Genomic DNA, 22,342 nt, shown 5'->3' with positions numbered 1-22,342 from the left:
GGGGGGAATCTCGGCTTCCCCCGCGTCGGGCGATCTGTCCACGGGTCGGGGCTGGTCGAAACCTTCGGCTGGAGCTTCCCGACATCGGTCTCTACCCGAGACTGCGAGCTCCTCGATGTTGAAGTCCGCAGGCCGCGGTTGGAGCGTCAATCCCAGGCGGTTGGAGTGTTGATCCATGTACCTATCTAAAAGCTTCATGAATGTTACCTTGGTATCTGCCTCCACTACCACCTCTTGTCAGTGCATTCCAGGCACCGACCACCCTCTGAGTAAAGGTTAAAAAAAAACTTGCCCCACACATCTCCTGTAAAATTGTCCCTGTTGAAGCTAAGCTCTCTCGCCTTTGACATTTCCATCCTGGGAAATAAAGATTCTGACTGCCCACCCTGTCTATCATTCCTCAAACAGGACGGACCTTTTTATCTTTTATCCTTAATCATTATTCACCGAGTGACCCTTCACCCCAGGAATCCATCCACTAAATCATGTCCAAAGATTTTTTCCTTCCTTGAAAAAGATGGCCAATACTAATGACATGCCCCCCACGGACTTGCAATGTGCAGGCAGAGAAGATTAACTTGGCACCAGCGTGGACATTACTTGCTGAAGGGCCTGTTCTTGTGCTATACTGTATATCATAAGTTATGAGCAGAATTAGGCCATTCGGCCCATCAAGTCTACTCTGCCATTTAATCATGGCTGAGCTATCTTTCATTCCACTTGCCTTCTCAATTCGTTCCCGCGTACCTGTGAGATAACTGTTTTCTTGGTAATATTACACCCAGATCTGTCTTGAGGATGAGCTTTTTAGTAGTTTACCACCATTTAAATGACTACTTTTCAGTTCTACCTACCAATATGGATAACCTGCCTCGTATTCGAACTGTAGGATTCTGGCCATCTGTGCATAATCTCAAATCGGTCATCTCCTTAAATGGTCTGGTTAACAGTTTACACCTCTGATAAGCAGTCCCCTGTATTTTGCATTGGAGAATGCACTTATTTAAAGGCTACATCCACAAAAGAGAATAATAAACTGTGTGGGAGAAATCCCAGAGGAGTAACATTTCAAAATATTTAATGTTGACTACAATGTAGTGAAGGCAACTATTTACTTTACATTTGAACATGACTCACATCTTGAATCACTTCACGATCTCCTATTTTAATCCTTTGTTGTGCATTTCAGAAGCTTAACTAAAACAAATTTCTTTTGATTTTACTTTTATAAGATATTGCATTAACCCTGAATCAAACTGATTTAATGTTTCAAATCACTTTGATTTCTTGTTAGACTGGAATGGAACTGCCAATACATTGGCTCTCTAATAATAAGAATAAGGGCAGTGCAGTGGTAGAGTTGCAGGGACCTGGATTCGATCCTGATTACGGGTGCTGTCTGCATAGAGTTTGTACGTTCTCCCTGTGACTGCATGGGTTTTCTCCGGGTGCTCCACTTTCCTCCCACATTCCAAAAAAAACGTACATGTTTGTAGTTTAATTGGCTTCTTTAAAAATGTTTCCCAGTGTGTAGGATAGAACTGGTGTGAACAGATGAAACATAGAAAACATAGAAAAAATAGGTGCAGGAGTAGGCCATTCGGCCCTTCGAGCCAGCACCGCCATTCAATATGATCATGGCTGCTCATCTAAAATCACTACTCCGTTCCTGCTTTTTCCCCATATCCCTTGATTCCTTTAACCCTAAGAGCTAAATCTAACTCTCTTGAAAAACATCCAGTGAATTGGCCTCCACTGCCTTCGGTGGCAGAGAATTCCACAGATTTATAACTCTCTGGGTGGACATTTTTCCTCATCTCAGTCCTAAATGGCCTACCCCTTATTCTTAAACTGTCACCCCTGGTTCTGGATTCCCCCAACATCGGGAACATTTTTCCTGCATCTAGCTTGTCCAATCCTTTAAGAATTTTATCTGTTTCTATTAGATCGCCTCTCATCCTTCTAAATCCCAATGAATACAAGCCCAGTTGACCCATTCTTTCATCAGATGTCAGTCTGAACCTATGCTGCACTCCCTCAATAGCCAGAATGTCCTTCCTCAAATTAGAAGACCAAAACTGCACACAATACTCCATGTGCAGTCTCACCAGGGCTTTGTGCAACTGCAGTAGGACCTCTTTGCTCCTAAAATCCTCTTGCAATGAAGGCCAACATGCCATTAGCTTTCTTCACTACCTGCTGTACCTGCATGCTTACTTTCAATGACTGATGTACAAGCACACCCAGGTCTCGTTGCACCTCCCCTTTTCCTATTCTGACACCATTCAGATAATAATCTGCCATCCTGTTCTTGCCACCAAAGAGAATAACCTCACATTTATCCATATTATACTGCATCTGCCATGCATCTGCCCATTGACCCAACCTATCCAAGTCACCCTGCAGCCTCATGGCATCCTCATTACAGCTCACTCTGCCACCCAGCTTTGTGTCATCCGCAAACTTGGAGATGTCACATTTAATTCCCTCGCCTAAATCGCTAATGTATATTGTAAATAACGGGTCCCAGCACCGAGCCTTGCGGCACCCCACTGGTCACTGCCTCCCATCCTGAAAAGGACCCATAAATTCCTACTCTTTGCTCCCTGTCTGCCAACCAGTTTTCTATCCATGTCAATACCCCACCCCCAATACCATGTGCTCTAATTTTGCACACTAATCTCTTGTGTGGGACATTGTCAAAGTCTAGATACACCACATCCACTGGCTCTCCCTTATCCATTCTAATTGTTACATCCTCAAATAATTCCAGAAGATTAGTCAAGCATGATCCCCTTCATAAATCCATGCTGACTTTGACTGATCCTGTCACTGCTTCCAAATGCGCTGCTATAACATCTTTAATAATCGACTCAAGCATCTTCCCCACTACCGATGTAAGGCTAACTGGTCTATAATTCCGTTTTCTCTCTCCCTCCTTTCTTAAAAAGTGGAGTTACATTGGCTACCCTCCAGGAACTGATCCAGAGTCGAGAGAACATTGGAAAATGATCACCAATGCATCCACGATTTCTAGGGCCTTCTCCTTGAGTACTCTGGGATGTAGACCATCATGCCCTGGGGATTTATCTGCCTTCAGTCTCAACAGTTTACCTAACACCATTTGCTGACTAATGTGGATTCCCTTCAGTTCCTCCCTCCCACTAGATCCTCGGTCCCCTAGTATTTCTGGGAGATTGTTTGTGTCTTCCTTAGTGAAGACAGAACCAAAGTACTCGTTTAACTGTTCTGTCATTTCCTTGTTTCCATTATAAATTCACCTATCTCTGATTGTAAGGGGCCTACATTTGTCTTCACTAATCATTTTCTTTTTACATATCTAAAGAAACTTTTAGAGTCAGTTTTTATATTCCCCGCAAGCTTTCTTTCATGCTCTTTTATCCCCCTCTTAATTAACAACTTTGTTCTCCTCCGTTGAGTTCTAAATTTCTCCCAGTCCTTGGTTTTGCCCCTTCCTCTGGCCAATTTATATGCATCTTCCTTGGATTTAACACTATCCTTGATTTCCCTCGTTAGCCATGGTTGAGCTGCCTTCCCCGTTTTATTTTTTCGACAGGGATGAACAATTTTTGCAGTTCAACCATGCAGTCTTTAAATCTTTGCCATTGCATCTCCACCGTCAACCCTTTAAGCATAATTTGCCAGTCTATCCTAGCCAATTCCCGTCTCATACCATCAAAGTCTCCTTTCTTTAAGTTCAGAACCCTAGTCCATCCAAATGGAGAATTCCACCATATTATGGTCACTGTTGCTCAAGAGGTTTTGCACAATAAGATTGCTAACTAATCCTTCCTCATTACACAATACTCAGTTTCGGATGGCCTGCCCTCTAGTCGGTTCTTCTACATTTTGGTTTAAAAACCCACCCCGTATACACTCCAGGAAATCCTCCTCCTCAGCGCTGCTACCAATTTGGTTGGCCTAATCTCTATGTAGATTAAATTCACTCATGATAACTGCTGTACTTTAGCTTCGCTCATATCTTATTTCCTGCTTGATGCTATCCCCAACCTCCCTACTGCTGTTTGGTGGTCTGTACACAACTCCAACAAGCGTTTTCTTCCTCAGGCTATTTCGCAGTTCTACCCATACCGGTTCTACAGCATCCAAGCTAATGTCTCACCTTGCTATTGCATCAATCTCCTCTTTAACCAGCAATGCCACCTCACCTCCTCTTCCTTTCTGTCTATCCTTCCTGAACATTGAATACCCCTGCATGTTCAGCCCCGCCACTTGGACTGGAAGTGTCGTCTGCCCCGACAGCTCGTTATTTGGTTCGGATTTGGTGGGCTGAAGGGCCTGTTTCCATGTTGTATCTCGAAACTAATACAAATGTTCCCCCACTTACACACACACACCCAGATTCATTTTGTCTTGCTGTCCTCACTGCTACTGAAACTCCAATCAAGTTTTGTCACGTCAAGGCTCAACCTTGTGAAGATCAGCCCCCTCCCACCTGCTAACTCAAAGTTTCACTTGATCAAAGCTTGCTGTCCATGTTGTGCCCTGCTCAAGATAAACCAACACCAATGGTAGAGTGGCGGAGCTGGTAGAGCCGTTGCCACACAATGCCAGAGACCCAGGTTCAATCCTGACCTCTGATGCTGTCTGTATGAAGTTTGCTTGTTCTTCCTGTGGCACATGGGTTTTCTCCGGGCACTCCGGTTTCCTCCCACTCCCAAAGACGTGTGGGGTTGTCGGTTAATTGACCTCTTGTAAATTTTCCCTCGTGATGAGAAAGTGGGATAACGTAGAGCTAGGGTGAACAGGTGATCGATGGTTCTTTTGGACTCGGTGGGCCGGTCCTGTTTCCATCCTGTAATGCTCTACGTATCACTACCAGGTCCAACATGTCTATTCCCTTTTGTCTTCCACACACTTGCTAGCATTAGTTTCTCGTCATCCTGTGTACAAAAATCCCAAATCATTGTTTTTATTTGCTATTACACCGATGAGCCAAAACATTATGACCACTGACAGGCGAAGTGAATAACATTGATTATCTTGTTACAATGGCACCTGTCAAGGGGTGGGATGTATTAGGCAGCAAGTGAACAGTCAGTTCTTGAAGTTGATGTGTTGGATGCAGGAGAAATGGGCAGGAGTAAAGACCTGAGCGACTTTGACAAGGGGCAAATTGTTATGGCCAGACGACTGGGTCAGAGCATCTCTGAAACGGCAAGGCTTGTGGGGTGCTCCCGGTCAGCAGTGGTGAGTACCTACCGACAGTGGTCCAAGGAGGGACAAACCACAAACCGGCGACAGGGTGTTGGGTGCCCAAGGCTCATCGATGTGCGAGGGCAACGAAGGCTATCCCGTCTGGTCCGAACCGACAGAAGGTCGACTGTGGCACAAATCACAGAAAATTTTAATGGTGGTCACGGGAGGAATGTGTCACAATACACAGTGCATCGCACCCTGCTGCGTATGGGGCTGCACACGGAGGACCAACAGCATATTAGGCAGGTGGGCATAATGTTTTGGCTCATCAGGTCATAATGTTTTGGCACAACTATGTATTTCCTATGTCCTGCCTACAGTCTGCTGCCTTTCTGTGCATTCAGAATCTTGGAGAATGGATCAGCTCCAGTGTACGAAGCCATCCTTTGCATTGTTTTTCTTGCCCTTTTTTTTCTTCCTTCTCCTCCACCTATTCCTTCTCTCCTGAGATGCTGCCTGACCCGCTGAGTTACTCCAGCATTTTGTGTCTACAGACAATGATAACTGTTTTCATGTTTAGTCTATGATGCTGTTCCATGAGCATCCCAATCCCTTTGTTTTATATCTCTAAGTGAATACCATCGTTTTTCAATATTCAGGCTGTGTCTGACGATTGCTGGCTCTTTTCCCACACAGTTCATGTTGTAGTCCTGTTCTTCCAGCTTATTGCGATTGGATCTTTTGTGCACACAGGAACATTGCCTCAGGATGAGTGGGGACAGGAAGGGGAGTTTGGTCCATTTAGGATTAAATTGAGAAGAAGTAAATCTTTAAAACTTCAGAGGCCAGTGGATCCATTCTCAGTGAGCTCTATTAGATCAGTCACCCATGATTTTCCTTTATAAATCTGAGCTAACTCTGTTTATTGCCTTTCATAAGTTCACGAGACCAAGTGGACCCGTTGGACCCAAACCTCTCCTGCATTGGTGCATCACCCTCTCCTCCCCACTCCCCTCTCCCCTCTTCCCCCCTCCCTCCCTCCCCCCCTCTTCCCCTCCTCCCCACTCCATCCCCCTCAACCCTCCTTACCCTCCCCCCTCTTTCCCTCCCCCCCTCCTTCCCACCCCCCATTCCTCCCTCCCCCCTCCCTCCCTAGGATATAGATTTAAACTTTAAAACGTGAATAACTTAAAAAATAAAACACCAATTTCAATGAAACTTCTTCCATTAGCACCAAAGGGACGACGATGAGTAAGGTGGGCCTAAAATTGTCGCGCTATCGTGAGCCATTTTGGCTGTTGTTCAGGAATAAACAAACAAACAAGAGTTTTAGTATAGAGGAAAAGAGTTAGGCCATTCATCCCATCAAGTCTACCCTGCTATTCAGTCATGGCTGAACTATCTTTCCCTCTCAACCCCATTCTCCTGCCTTCTCCCCATACACCTGTACTAACTCTTTTAATGCTCTGCTACTGCATCCTTCATTATACATTCTAACATTATCCCAACTACTGATGTTAGGCTAACAGGCTGTTCCTTCTCTGTTTTATCTCTCTCTCTCTCTCTCCCTCTCCCTTCTTTCTTGCAGAGGTGTCCCAGGCAAGTTGCAGGACCCAGTCAAGACTATCTATAGAGTGAATGTTAACCATTGCAATCACTATTTGTATAGCCACCTCTGTCAAAACTCTGGGATGGAGATTATTGGGTCTCTGTGATATTTCTGCTTTCAGTGCAACATATCTAGTACATTTTATTTAAAATAAAGCTAATGTCCTTCTGTTCCTCGTGTGCTGGGCCCTTGACCCTGTTGTTTCTTGTGCTTCCTCCTGTCAATTGTTTAATTGTTCTGCCGTTTTCTTCTTCCTCTTTATCAATCCTCCCGTCTGTGTAAGGAAGTCACATTTTCCCTCACTAGGTTTCTTTTTCAAAGTCATCCTCAATGTTAAGGGGTTGCCAAAGCAAGAGAACCTGATCAAAATAACAGCAGCAATTTGAATATTAAGCAAATGAAGACAGATGGCATTAGTGCAAGGAAGTGGCACTGAGGTAAACAAAAATAGACAATAGACAATAGACAATAGGTGCAGGAGTAGGCCATTCAGCCCTTCGAGCCAGCACCGCCATTCAATGCGATCATGGCTGATCACTATCAATCAGTACCCCGTTCCTGCCTTCTCCCCATACCCCCTCACTCCGCTATCCTTAAGAACTCTATCCAGCTCTCTCTTGAAAGCATCCAACGAACTGGCCTCCACTGCCTTCTGAGGCAGAGAATTCCACACCTTCACCACCCTCTGACTGAAAAAGTTCTTCCTCATCTCCGTTCTAAATGGCCTACCCCTTATTCTCAAACTGTGGCCCCTTGTTCTGGACTCCCCCAACATTGGGAACATGTTATCTGCCTCTAATGTGTCCAATCCCCTAATTATCTTATATGTTTCAATAAGATCAGCCACAAACTTATTGAACGGCAAAGAGGGATGAGGGACTGAACAGCCCATCGTTTCTTAAGTTGTATTCCCCGTTTAGAAATGTGACTGGGATGATTCTCATGGGAATCGGTTGACTTTCAATGGACAAATTTCAAAGTTGCCTGAACTCAGAAGGGAAGCTGATATTATTCAACTTGGAAAATCAAGGAACTGCAGTTGCGAGATGCTGCCTGATCTGCTGAGTTATTCCAGCACCTAGCCTTTTTTTAAATTTAACGTACTCATTTTTATTCCATTACGGGCTTTATTTTGGATCAGCAGTCTTTGTCAAGACAGACGATATTTTTTTGTGTAGGGAGTTTAATCTCGCTGACGTGGTTTAGACTTACTTAGATTAGAGAGATTCAGCACGGAAACTGGTCCTTTGGCCCACCAAGTCCGCACCGACCAGTAATCACCTCGTACACTAACTAGTGCTATCCTACACGCTAGGAATAATTTTACTGAAGGCAATTAACCTACAAACCTGCACATCTTTGGAGTGTGGGAGGCAACCAGAGGACACCCGCGTGGTCACAAGGAGAACGTACAAACTCCGTACAGACAACACCCATCGTCAGGATTGAACCCAGGTCTCTGGCGCTGTACGGCAGCAGATCTACCGCAGTGCCACCGTGCTGCCCATGGTTACTAACTGTTACTTTGAGTAATGTTGAAAATGTGTTGGCATAGACAAAACTGGGCTTCTACATTAAATCTCTAGCATTCCATGCATAAATTATTAAGCCATTTAGTCATTAGATAGAAAAACACTTTATATTAAGCTTTGATGTTGCAAGCATAAAACAGCCAATGAAGCACAAGGTATTCCATAAAGAGGTTATATTCTGTAACTTTTTTTTACAGCTTGGAATTATTTATCGAGATATTAAATTGGAGAACATTCTTCTTGACAATAATGGGCATGTGGTTCTGACAGATTTTGGACTTAGTAAAGAGTTTCTCATAGATGAAGTAAGTATCTCTCTTTATTTTCTTGCAGCTGCATGTATAAGACACAATAGATACTGTATTTATATGTTAAGTATAAGAATGGGAGAGCAGTATTTATTGATGATATCACTTTGTAATATTCAATGAAACTGTAATGAACCTACTAAACCGTGTTCAAAAGTAGTCTGATGGCAAGCCTGTGGTTTGACAGGTGTGCTACTCAAAGTTGTGTAATGCAATGGATGTCAAAAAGCTAGCTCATTGTCTTACAGGGCCCTAGTGAGACCGCACCAGTGAAGAAAGCCAATGGAATGTTGGCCTTCGTAACAAGAGGAGTTGAGTATAGGAGCAAAGAGGTCCTTCTACAGTTGTACCGGGCCCTGGTGAGACCGCACCTGGAGTACTGTGTGCAGTTTTGGTCTCCCAATTTGAGGAAGGATATTCTTGCTATTAAGGACGTGCAGCGTAGGTTTACTAGGTTAATTCCCGGATTGGCGGGACTGTCATATGTTGAAAGACTGGAGCGACTAGGCTTGTATACACGGGAATTTAGAAGGATGAGAGGAGATCTTATCGAAACGTATAAGATTATTAAGGGGTTGGTCACGTTAGAGGCAGAAAACATGTTCCCAATGTTGGGGGAGTCCAGAACAAGGGGCCACATTTTAAGAATAAGGAGTAGGCCATTTAGAACTGAAATGAGGAAAAACTTTTTCAGTCGGAGAGTTGTGAATCTGTGGAATTCTCTGCCTCAGAAGGCAGTGGAGGCCAATTCTCTGAATGCATTCAAGAGAGAGAGCTAGATAGAGCTCTTAAGGATAGCTGAGTCAGGGGGTATGGGGAGAAGGCAGGAACAGGGTACTGATTGAGAATGATCAGCCATGATCACATTGAATGGTGGTGCTGGCTTGAAGGGCCGAATAGCCTCCTCCTGCACCTATTGTCTATTGTATTTTGTACTCTGGTGATGATTTCACCGGCTCTCCGACTGAAGTGGAGATTTGTTGCTGACAGCAAGAATCTTGTGCTTCTGTTCTTGGCCATCTGAAATGCATGGTCATTGTGATGGGTTGTACCTGTGAACTGCTTCCTCAACAACAGAGCGGCACAGTGGCGCAGCTGGGAGAGCTGCTGTCTCACGGCGGCAGAGACCGGGGTTCAATCCTGACCTTCGGTGCCGTCAGTGTGGAGTTTGCTCTGTGTTCTCCCTGTGACCACGTGGGTTTCGTCCGGTGCTCAGGTTTCCTCCGCAGATGCTGCCTGACCTGCTGAGTTACACCAGGACTTAGTGTGGGACTCGTGATTCCAGCATCTACATCTCATTCATTGTTGTCCTTACACAGAAACATGGAAAATAGGTGCAGGAGGAGGCCATTTAGCCCTTCGAGCCAGCACCGCCACTCATTGTGATCATGGCTGATCATCCACAACCAGTAACCTGTGCCTGTCTTGATTTCACTAGCCCCTAGAGCTCTATCTAACTCTCTTTTAAATTCATCCAGTGAATTGGCATCCACTGCCTTCTGTGGCAGAAAATTTCACAAATTCACAACTCTCTGGGTGAAAAAGTTTCTTCTCACCTCAGTTTTAAATGGCCTCCCCTTTATTTGTAGACTGTGGCCCCGGTTCTGGACTCCCCCAACATTGGGAACCATTTTCCTGCGTCTAGCTTGTCCAGTCCTTTTATAATTTTATACATCTCTATAAGATCCCCTCTCATCCTTCTAAACTCCAGTGAATACAAGCCCAGTCTTTCCAATCTTTCCTCATATGACAGTCCTGCCATCTCGGGGATTAACCTGGTGAACCTACTCTGCACTGCCTCAATAGCAAGGATGTCCTTCCTCAAATTAGGAGGCCAAAACTGTACACAATACTCCAGATGTGATCTCACCAGGGCCCTGTACAACTGCAAAAGGACCTATACTCAAATCCTCTCGTTATAAAGGCCAACATGCCATTAGCTTTCTTCATTGCCTGCTGTACCTGCATGCTTACTTTCAGTAGCATAGCGAGACACTAATTTCCCACATCACCATGAGTGAATAAAATAATAAAGAGTAGTTGTGGGGCTCAACATGTGAAAACCAACTGTTGACATGAGGTTTATTTTTCCAGTCACAGTCCATGTTTATGTAAATACTATTGCCACATGTAAATTGTATATACAAGAGCATCTGGCTTCTGTGCAGTTAAATGTCAAATATGAGAGGTGTATTTCAATATTTTACTGGGATGCTGAGCTACTAATTCAGATTTGGCAGCGTGGTAGTATAATTTAATTGGAAGAAGTATTGGTTGACAAAATTAAATGAATGATTATTGCTTTTACTGTCACATACAGTAGAAAAACTAAGGACATTATTTTATAACAATTTGATATTTTGAACATATCACTGTAATATTGGTTTTAATTAAAAGTACTAATACTGCTGTGGATTAGTTTAGTCAAATTATTAGTTTGTACATGCGAAGCCTGTGCAGCCAAGTCATTTTATTTGTATTAAATGTGCTTGTCTAACTGCCAAATGCTCTCTCCTCACATATTTGTATAAGCTATATATGTCCTGCATGTGTACCACTGAAAGTTGAAAGTTTAAAAAATAATTTTAAATGAGGATTAAAAATGCTCCAGATGTTTACAATTTTTAGTTCTTGTTGTTATTGAGGGAGCTTTGCTTATATCTTTGCATGCTGCCTCAAGACAAAGCAGATGGATAGCCTGGCTTGTGACTGGGTGGATTGGGACTGTGGGGAGTCATGTGCGGAGGGGTAAAGGTAGTGCAGGCTGCCGGCCTGTCGAGGGGGAGCCGCCTAGCCTAGCCCGGCCCCTGCTCGTAACCCTGAGGACCAGAGTACCAAAGAGGAGGGAGCTGGCGACTGCGGTCCAGAAGAACAAGGCCAGTCGGAAAGTGGGACAGGGTGTTGCCTTCCGCACCCTCAAGGTCGGCTGCGGGAGACGCCCCCGGGACACACAGGTGGCCGGGCGATGATAGGAAACGTCAGTACGCTGAATGATCCAGGGACTCGCCTGGAATGGGCGCCAAATTTAGCAACTCAAAAAATAATTTCACTGTGCTATGCACTATTGCACTATTGACTGCAGAAATAGACAGGAGTAGGCCATTCGGCCCTTCGAGCCGGCACCGTCATTCACTGTGATCATGGCTGATCATCCACAGTCAGTACCCCGTGCCTGCCTTCTCCCCATACCCCCTGACTCCGCTATCTTTAAGAGCTCTATCTAACTCTCTCTTGAAAGCATCCAGAGAATTGGCCTCCACTGCCTTCTGAGGCAGAAAATTCCACAGATTCACAACTTTGCGATTGAAAATGTTTTTCCTCATCTCCATTCTAAATGGCCTACCCCTTCCTTATTCTAAACTTGGCCCCTGGTTCTGGACTCCCCCAACATCGGGAACATGTGTCCTGCCTCTAGTGTGTCCAATCCCTTAATAATCTTATATGTTTCAATAAGATCCCTCTCATCCTTCTAAATTCCAGTGTATACAAGCCCAGTCACTCCATTTTTTCAACATATGACAGTCCCGCCATTCCGGGAATTAACCTCGTGAACCTGCGCTGCACTCCTTCAATAGCAAGAATGTCCTTCCTCAAATTTGGAGATCAAAACTGCACACAGTACTCCAGGTGTGGTCTCACTAGGGCCCTTTACAACTGCAGAAGGACCTCTTTGCTCCTATACTCAACTCCTCTTGTTATGAAGGCCAACATGCCATTAGCTTTCTTCACTGCCTGCCTGCTGTACCTGCATGCTTACTTTCAGTGACTGATGAACAAGGACACCCAGATCTCGTTGTACTTTCCCTTTTTGAGGTATTGTAGGCCCCTGTAACAGCGGATGGATAGAAAGGAGGTTTGTGATTTGGAGGGCAAATGAAGGATTTCTATAATCAGTTGGGCTTGCGTAGAGGATTGAGAGTGGGGCAATGGTGCGTTTGGGAGACTGGAGACTGAGGGTCTGAAACTCCTGTGGCCTGAAGTTTAAAGCACTCCTAACTCTGAGAGAATGTTAAAGCCGTCATTATCATCAGCCTTTTGATTTGCTGCCAATTTTCCTATCTCCATAAAGTCTGCAGTGGCAGTTAATTTCATGTGGACTTCCAATGCACTGATGAACACCTAGTGCACTGTGGAATCGTGATGCAAATAAATGTCCTGCTTGTCTGAGCAAATCATTGAAAATCTCCTATCCTGAGAGTGGCAGTGCCATGATGTGTCACCCTTTTCATATTTTAAACATTGTACGAGGCCGTGCATTATTGTTTCTTGGCTAACCAGAGTTATCAACATAATTACTTATTCAGAGACGCATCGACTGCTGATGCTGGAATCTGGAGCAAAATACACACTGCTGGGGGGAACATAGTGGGTCAGGCAGCATCCATGGAGGGAAATGGACAGTTGACATTTCGGCTCGGGACCCTTCTTCTAGACAACCAGTCCAGAGTTAATCTGGGAGTTAACCAAAGGCTTGTCCTGACACCTTGTCACTATTGTCGGAAAGAACTGCAGATGTTGGTTTACACTGAAGATAGACACAAAATGCTGGAGTAACTCAGCGGGACAGGCAGCATCTCGTCTATCTATTCAGAGAGGCTGCCTGTTCCACTGAGTTACTCCAGCATTTTGTTCTATCTACCATGTCACTAAGTTCCCTCTCTCCTTCCGGTACTCTGTCACGTCATTGATTCTGCCCACCATAGTGGTGTCATCTGCAAACCTGTAGATGGAATTAGAGCTGAAATTGGCCGCACAGTCGGGCTTTGTATTAATTTGTTACTTTTCACTGTCTTGTCGAATTGTATAATGTATAATTCATGTTTTGTGTGTTGTCTATGTGCCAACAATGCTGCTGCAAGCAAGATTGTCATTGTATCACACTGTACTTGCGAGTATGACAGTAAACGTGACTTCTAACTTGATTTAAGTCATGGTTGCTAGGTCCGGACCTTTAGCATGGACTGGTCCTTTTCTACACCGGTTTTACTGATTGGGATTGTTGTCCGTTTGGGTCAATTTTTGGGCCATAATCTGTTGTAGAGGATACAATGATAATGATGTCCATAGTCATGAATAGTGTGTAGATCCCAAAGTAACGTTGGGCAAGGGAAGATAACAATTCAACTTAAATGGCTGTCTGTCTGAGATGCCCTACTCTTGTGTTAAATTTCATGGAAAAAAAGCAACCTACAATCTGGTTCATGACTGAACAACAGGAAGTTGCTGTAGATGATGAACTAGATATGGACTGAGTTTGTGACAGAAAGTAATTGCTCATCTCAAATGACATGAAGAAATGGATCGGAGCCGTTTATGTCTATATATATATATATATATACTTAAATCAAAATTAGTTGGAAATAAAAAGAACTGCAGATGCTGGAATCTTGAGTTTAAAAAAAGCACTGAAGTAAGTCAGTGGGTCAGGCAGCATCTGTGGGAGGAATGAACAGGCGAATTTTTGGATTGGTAGTCTGAAGAAGGGTCCTGACCCGAAACGCTGCATGTTCTGGGACCATTCTTGAGAACCTCCTTTGGACCCTCTCCAGAGCCAGCACATCCTTCCTCCGATATGGTGCCCCAAATTGCTCGCAACACTCCAAATGTGGCCTGACCAGCGCCTTGTGGAGCCTCAGCATTACATCCCTGTTTTTCTATTCTCGCACTCTTGAAATAAATGCTAGCATTGCGTTATGTCGTTTAATTTTTCTTGGTCTCACTACATCAGAAGACCTCTTGTTCCCTTCCTGCTCCCTTGCAGTCCCTACAACTAAAAATGCGATTAATTCCTAACTTATCCAAGTTCCAATGCAATGTCATTGATAACACATCAGTATTTATCTCCACAGAAGCTAACCGACCTGAGCATTTCCAGCATCCAAGTGCTATTCTATTTTAATTGTTGTTCGATAACATCAAACTTAATTAATCTTTCTTTTCTCTTAATTCAGTCTTGTGTTTCTCTCTTTATTTGGAACTGAATTCTGAAGTTGGGTCTCGACCCGAAACATCACCCATTCCTTCTCTTCAGAGATGCTGCCTGTCCCGCTGAGTTACTCCAGCATTCTGTGTCTATCTTCGGTGTAAACCAGCATCTGCAGTTCCTTCCTACTACTCACACACTTTAAGTTTCAATTCCTTTACATTCGATGTACTGCATATTTCACAATCCTTCATTCTGTCTTGTTAAATTACTTTCTCCATTGGCTCAGACACGAGGTGTTTGGTTAAACCTGCTGTGGTGTTATCAGCTTGTACTGACAGCAATTAGAGGTGCAAAATGTTTATACAAGTAAAATAAATTTCATCAAATGGCAAGCAGGAAGTAAACCATTTAATTTGAGCCTTAGACTGCTTAAGGGGTGTTTAGTCACCCGAAGACCCATTTAAAAGTCCCTTTGAGCTCGTTTTTCTAATCATTAGGACATATTGCCCATTGATTCATCCCAATTACAATTCTTTACAAGCTGTGGTGTAACATTTAATTTCTGATTGATCTGTCCAGCTCCAGTGCAAACCATTCACAATGTTCCTGTTTCTTAGTACAATTTCTATTTTAGTCTCAATGCCACATTTTGGTATCTTGCAGCTGTTTTCAGCATTGAATTTATACATGGGCAAGATACTTATAAACGCACAGTTATAAAGCAGTGTCCTTTTCAACCCCACATTCAACGGACACTTTGCTTACTTCCTGCTTGCCATTTGATGAAATTTATTTTACTTGTATAAACATTTTGCACCTCTAATTGCTGTCAGTACAAGCTGATAACACCAGCAGGTTTAACCAAACACCTCGTATCTGAGGCAGTGGGGAAAGTAATTTAACAAGTCAGAATGAAGGATTGTGAAATCGGATCTATTCAGAGGTAAGTAGGGTTGCCAACTTCCTCAATCCCAAATACGGGACAAGGTTATGTCTCCGCCCCGCGCCCCACGTGACTTCCCCCAGCCAGCGGCCACGTGCTCCCGCTCCACCAATGGCGGCCGCCCGGGTGCGGATGGTGATGTCACCCTTTGTCCCTTATTTCGGAGTGAGGAAGTTGGCAACCCTACTAATACGGGACAAGGGCGGTCCCGCACGGGACAAACTAATTTAGCCCAAAATACGGGATGTCCCGGCTAATACGGGACAGTTGGCAACCCTAGAGGTAAGACACATGTGCTGGAGTAACTCAATGGGTCAGGCAACCACTATGGAGGGAATGGGTCAGGACTCTTCTTCAGATTTTGTGTCTTGCTCAAGATTCCAGCATTTGCAGTTCTTTGTGTCTTTCTTCAATGGTATTTTCTATTCTTAAATTTGTAACCAGTACCTTAGTTTGTGTCACCCATGATTCAGCTGCTTGTGTTCTCATGTCTGATTGAGAAAGCTGAAGGTTCAAGATTCACTACGGAGATCCAAACACGTAATCTAAGGTGAAGAGCATCGTTAAATGGAATGGACTATTAAACCTGTTGATAGCTACAGAGTTGTTATTCTCAGAGATGTGGGCTTTGCAGGCTTAGCCAGCATTTAATTGCCTATCCTCAATTGTCTTTAAGAAGTGGTAGTCTTCTTCTTATCGTGTCTACACGTGCTAGATATTGTGTTTCAGCCAAAGCTGAACACAACTCTTAGCAATATCATTGTTCTCTGCGAGGTCCTCAGCTTTGCATTTGTGCTCCATTAGAGGACGTCTCAATAGGTGCTCCATAGTTTGTAGTTCAGTGCCCCATATGCAGATGACATCTTCGGTGTCTATGTAATCCCACTTCGTGAGAGTGGCTTTACAACGACCGGTACCAACTCTCAGTCTGTTGAGGCATTTCCATTCAGCCCAGCTTGGTTCGTCCCCAGGATGAAGTTCTTCTTTGGCACTTATGGACTTGGACGTCGTTGATGGCAGATTGGCTATAATGCAACTCTAGAAGTGGTAGTAACCTATCTTGAATTGCAGCTCTTGAGATGTAGGTGTGCCTTTAATACTGACAGGAGGACCCAGTGACAGTGAAGGAACGGCAATATATTTAGAGTTCTGTTTCAATAATGAATGTATGAATAAATTATACTTTATTGTCACATTGCAGTGCCATGATATGTCATCCTATTCACACCCAAGGTATGCAAAGAGTCGCCACACAAAGGGCGCCAACAAAGTTTTAAAGTATCCCGCGCTAGGTCCTCCTTTGTCACCCCCCTCACGGCGGTTCCCCTTCACCGTGTCCGCCTTTGTTCTCCTCCTCCCCACCCCCACACACGGCAGTTCTAATCTTTTGTTTCTAATGAATTGACACTGACCTTTTAAGATGATGTAATACATTTGGGTTGCATGGTTCCGATAAATAGAAGTTAGTGTAGCAAAGAAATTTGCTAAAGTTTCAGGACTTAGAATGGATGCACGTATTCACCTGGATGGTGTCTGGGATGACAAACTTAAATAACGTGAGAGTTGGAGAAGTTAAGACTGTTCTCCTTGGAACAGCCAAGGTTAATATTGACTTAATTGCATTTTCAAGATGCTGAAGAATTGAAGATTTTTGGTCGAGGGAAGAAATTATTTCCTCTGGTCAGTGACTTGGTAATCAGTGATCAGAATTTAAAATTTAATATCAGTTCCACAAGATCTTTAGAATGACTATTTTTACTATTTGATTACTTTAACTAAAACGGCAATGAAAGCTAAATCATAGAATTATAGAAAATTTACACAATGTAGAAAATCGATTCAAGCCATCATATCCACCTCAGTCAGAGCAGGAGTGTCCACGTCACGGGGCTGGAAACTGGAAATGTCCTGAGCTAATTCTGCTACCACCATCATCTATTGTATCCATCTGTACGATCCATGCCACACCTACTAAGATGCCCACTTCTTGGTGAACAATGCTGCCTGGAAGATCTCGCGGTGGCAAATGAGAAGGCTGTCCACTGTGCAAGAGCCTGGCCCAACATTTGAAACATAGATGATGGACACGAAAGAAGAAGCCAAAAATGACTTCCTGACCGAACCCCACTTCCAGCGTTGGATCTATAGGAGTAAAAGAGACCTTTATTACATACTCTATAATTACATCCATCCCACACAAGTAATTCCCCCAGCTTCCTCTGCTCCATCGAATGCAACTCCAGTTTATCCAATCTTTCATGGCTATGATTTTTAAGTCCCAACGTCCTCCTAAATCTGTCCATTAATCACATCCCTCATATAATGTGATGTCAAGCACCTTAGATCATCTTAGATCAATCAAGCTGTGGTCCAAGTAGAGCTGTATAAAGTTTATCTTAGCCTCCCTTCTCTTGTGTTCCATCCCTCTTTAATAGAGGAAAGTATTTGTTCATAAAAGAAAGCATTCTGTTAAAAAATGTATGAAAGAGGTTAAAAAGGATATTAGGAAGGCAAAGACGAGGTCACAAGGTATCACTGACAGTCAGAATTATTGGTTAATCTGAAGGTATTCCATAAGTATATAAACATAGCACAAAAAGTAAGGAAATTTGTGTTTGGTAGATTATTTCTTTGTTGTAATAATGCTTCTTGCCAATAAATCTTATACCGTTGGAAAGCCTGTTTATTTCCCTTTTAAATGGTGACACATTTGTAAGGAACATGCATTTGTGGGATGAGCAGCAGAGCTGAGTATATGGGTTGCGCCCATGAAAAATTTGCCAAATCTTCTCTGCCAATGCCAAACAGCTTATTCTGCTGTTGCTATTGACTCTTGTTTTGAGCTTCTGGTACCCCAGGTGCTGACAATCAGGTGCCTGATTGGCAGCATCTGTGAGCATGGGCCCTGCTACAGTGGTCAGTAGGTGTCTGTTCCAAGAATCGGCATGCCACATTTGACTGATCTGGATAGGGCCCGTGCGATAGGGCAACTTCAAGCTGGTGTTCCGCAAAACCAAGTTGCGGCATTATTTGGAGTGAGCCCTAGTACCATCTCCAAAGTGAAGGCCAAGTTCCATATAACGGGGGATGTCAGAGACAGGCCGCGAAGTGGGCGTCCCAAGAAGACGACACCCGAAGAAGAACGTTTCCTCACCCTGTCAGCACTTAGGAACCGTAGGCTGTCTTCTACAGATTTGCAGTCAAGGTTTGCAGGACAATATGGCCGACGGCTCTCTGCCCAGACAATTCGGAACAGACTGCACGCAGCCGATCTCCGGTCTCATAGGGCTGCCAGGAGGCCTGCCATGACTGCCCTTCACCGTCAGGCCCGTTTCCGCTGGTGTCGGCAACACGTGCACTGGAACCTGAACATGTGGAGGAACGTTATGTTCAGCGATGAGTCCAGATTCTGCCTACGGCAGTTGGATCACAGGGTCAAAGTGTGGAGAAGACGCGGAGAACGCTATGCTGATTGCTGCACCGATAGAGTAACATCTTTTGGTGGAGGCAGTGTGATGGTGTGGGACGGCATCTCCCTCACTGGAAAAACGAGGCTTGTCATCATTGGAGGCAATCTCAATGCAGAGAGATATCGAGATGAGGTTCTGCAACCAGTGGCAATCCCATATCTCCACAGTCTGGGACCGAACTCTATCCTCCAAGATGACAATGCTCGCCCCCACAGAGCAGGGTTTCTCAGAGACTACCTCCAGAATTTGGGAGTGGAGAGGATGGAATGGCCTGCCAGCAGTCCTGACCTCAACCCCATTGAACACTTGTGGGATCAGCTTGGGCGTGCTGTTCGTGCCAGAGTGACCAACACAACCACGTTGGCTGACTTGCGACAAATGCTGGTTGAAGAATGGGATGCCATCCCACAACAGTGTGTGACCAGGCTGGTGACCAGCATGAGGAGGTGCCAGGCTGTTGTGGCTGTGTATGGTTGTTCCACACGCTACTGAGGCTCCTGTTTATTAAATGAATAAATTGTTAAATTGCCAATATGTCTTGTTTCTTCAGACTTCAATCATCCAATCCACCAAACAACACCGAACAAGAGTCAATGGCAGAATAAGCTGTTTGGCATTGGCAGAGAAGATTTGGCAGATTTTTCATGGGCGCAACCCACATACTCAGCTCTGCTGCTTATCCCACAAATGCATGTTCCTTACAAATGTGGCACCATTTAAAAGGGAAATAAACAGGCTTTCCAACGGTATAAGATTTATTGCCAAGAAGCATTGTTACAACAAAGAAATAATCTACCAAACACAAATTTCCTTACTTTTTGTGCTATGTTTATATTATACACCTACACACCTGTGTTCCTACGCAGAGCCCTTGTCACCCGAAAGAGCTCTACTCTTTCTCTGGTTATATTTTTAAGGGCATTCTGTGTAGGAGCCAGAAAGTCTTGGAGTGGTTCTAAAGCAATAATTTTTATCGGTATTCAGAAAGGAAAAGGACTTTGCAGATGGAGAATTTAGCAAAAGGAAAGTTTAATGCAGACCTCAATAAGTAAAGATGAGGTACTCGATGAAGTTCTGGGCACCACATTATGGGAAGGATGTGATGGTTCTTGAGGGTGTGCACTGTGAACACACTACTCGCTATCCTCCCATTTAATGTGTCTTCTGCAGTCTTCGTCCACCTGATCCCAACGCTTCACCCTGCTCATCTTCAGTTGTCACCTTTCTGCCTAGTGATGAAACCATTTACATCTTTCCAATTTGCTGACTACCACACAGTCAATTTTGTATTGTCTGCAATCTTGAACATGCTCTACCCACTCCTGGCCACATCCTCCCCAACAGTTCCACTTGTGTCTAAATCATGAATATAACCTATTTAAAAACTAGGGGCTAAATACTACACACAAATAATTTTAAAAGGACATTAAAAGGTGCTTTAGTGTAGGAGGGAACTGCAGATGCCGGTTTAAACCGAAGATCGACACAAAAAGCTGGAGTGGCTCAGCAGGACAGGCAGCGTCTCTGGAGAGAAGGAATGGGTGATGTTTCGGGTTCAGACCCTTACTTCAGACGGAACTAATTGGGTTGTGGAATATAACAATCTGGGACTGGGCACAGCAATAGACAATACTTCATCGTGGCCATCTTTCCTATCTGCTTCTGTGATCTCTTATGTGGTCAGCCAAAACATTCTAGCTTTAATTCGGGGTAAAGCACAGTCTAATTTCAGTAATAGTCAGAGATCCACAGATAGATCAGCTTTGACAGTCTTGTGTTCAAAGAAAAGTGTTTCTGATTAATTCTGAACAGATCTGCCAATATGATATGTGGCGGCACTGAAGGTTGGAACTGAATCATGTACTAAACCGTCTAATTGCATCTGTCATCGCAAAGGAGATGCTGCCAATATGGCAGAAAAGGGGGTGGTAGTCGGGTCGGATAGAAATAGATGAGACAATGGCACGTAGATTTAGGTTTATTATTGTCATGTGCACTGAAATACAAGTGAAAAGTAACAGTTGAAAAGTCACCCCATCCAATGAGTGCACCTCAGGTTTCCATAGGGATGAGTAAAAATTGTAGCATCTCTGCTGCTTCACAGTGGGGTAAAGTTACCGGGATGTTTTGCACCTCGACGTGGTCACACCTCTTAGATTAAATAAGTACTGTACAATTGGTCAGTCAAGAGACTGAAGAAGGGTCTCGACCCGAAACGTCACCCATTCTTTCTCTCCAGAGATGCTGCTTGTCCCGCTGAGTTACTCCAGCATTGTGTGTCTATCTTCGGTCAAGAGAGTGAGGCAGATATGGGAATCCAGAAGGTAGAGTTAGAGACTGGGTCCTTGCACCTTGCCAATAGGTAAAACGTTTGCAGCTGTGTGGATGAGAATGTTCGGAGGGGGATCTAGATGACTTCAGGCATTCTAGAACTTGTGCAATAGGTGGATTAGACATTTTACCATGAGTTCCTGTATAGATCAGAAGGAGAGAGAAAGGCCAGAGGAGGACCCACTGAGTTCCTCAAGCAGATTGTTTGTTGCTTCACATTCCAGCAACTGCAGTCTCTTGTGTCTCCTTTTAACTCTGTTAGTCAAACAGTGAAACAGGCCGTTCGGCCCAACTTGCCCACATCGGCCAACATGTCCCAGCTACACTAATCCCACCTGCCCACGTTTGGTCCATATCCCTCCAAACCTGTCCTATCTATTACCTGTCCAAATGTTTCTTAAACATTGCGATAGTCCCAGCCTCAACTACCTCCTCCGGCAGCTCGTTCCATGCACCCACCACCCTTTGTGTGAAAAAGTTACCCCTCAGATTCCAATTAAATCTTTTCCCCTTCACCTTGAACCTACGTTGTGTTTGAATTTTGATGCTCCGTGTCAGTGTGTCATGTCGCTAGGGCCATAGGAGGTCCCGACTGTCAAAATATGCACATTGCCAGAGACTCGGGTTCATTCCTGACCTCAGATGGTGTCTGTTTGCAGTTTGCATGTTCTCCCTGTTCTCCCCTTCATGCTTCCCACATCCCAAAGACGTGTGGGTTTGTAGGTTAATTGGCTTCCATAAAATTTCCCCTAGTGTGTAGGGAGTGGATGAGAAAGTGGGATAACATAGAACTAGTGTGAACTGGTGATTGATATTTGGTTGGACTTGGTGGGCCAAAGGGCCCATTGACATCCTGTATCTGCAAACTAAATACAGTTTTTGTTTTGTGCTTTCATCCCAGCAGGTTAGGCCATCATTTGTGTCTTTAAAGATTGGAGAGCCTGTGTATATCTGTGCAGGACACAATGTGATGACAGAATTAATCTATTACTTTATTAGCTGAATCTAGCCATTGTCAATTCAATTACCACTGAAATAACTG

The 22,342-nt window shown here is 44.1% G+C and overlaps 1 protein-coding gene across 3 annotated transcripts in view; it reads left to right on the top strand.

The window, feature by feature from the left end:
- Nucleotides 1–22,342, top strand: part of LOC144597488 (ribosomal protein S6 kinase alpha-5) — a 167,778-nt gene that overhangs the window by 72,638 nt on the left and 72,798 nt on the right. For all 3 annotated transcript variants that reach the window (XM_078406942.1, XM_078406944.1, XM_078406943.1), the window contains one exon: nt 8,520–8,627. In XM_078406942.1, coding sequence (XP_078263068.1) covers nt 8,520–8,627 — 108 coding nt within the window. The remainder of the gene's footprint in view (nt 1–8,519; nt 8,628–22,342) is intronic.

Source organism: Rhinoraja longicauda, chromosome 10 (genome assembly GCF_053455715.1).
Source record: "Rhinoraja longicauda isolate Sanriku21f chromosome 10, sRhiLon1.1, whole genome shotgun sequence".
NCBI classification, from domain to species: Eukaryota; Metazoa; Chordata; class Chondrichthyes; order Rajiformes; family Arhynchobatidae; genus Rhinoraja; species Rhinoraja longicauda.
The sequence above is the reverse complement of the archived record's forward strand: the minus strand, read 5'-3'. Positions and strand labels throughout refer to the sequence as shown.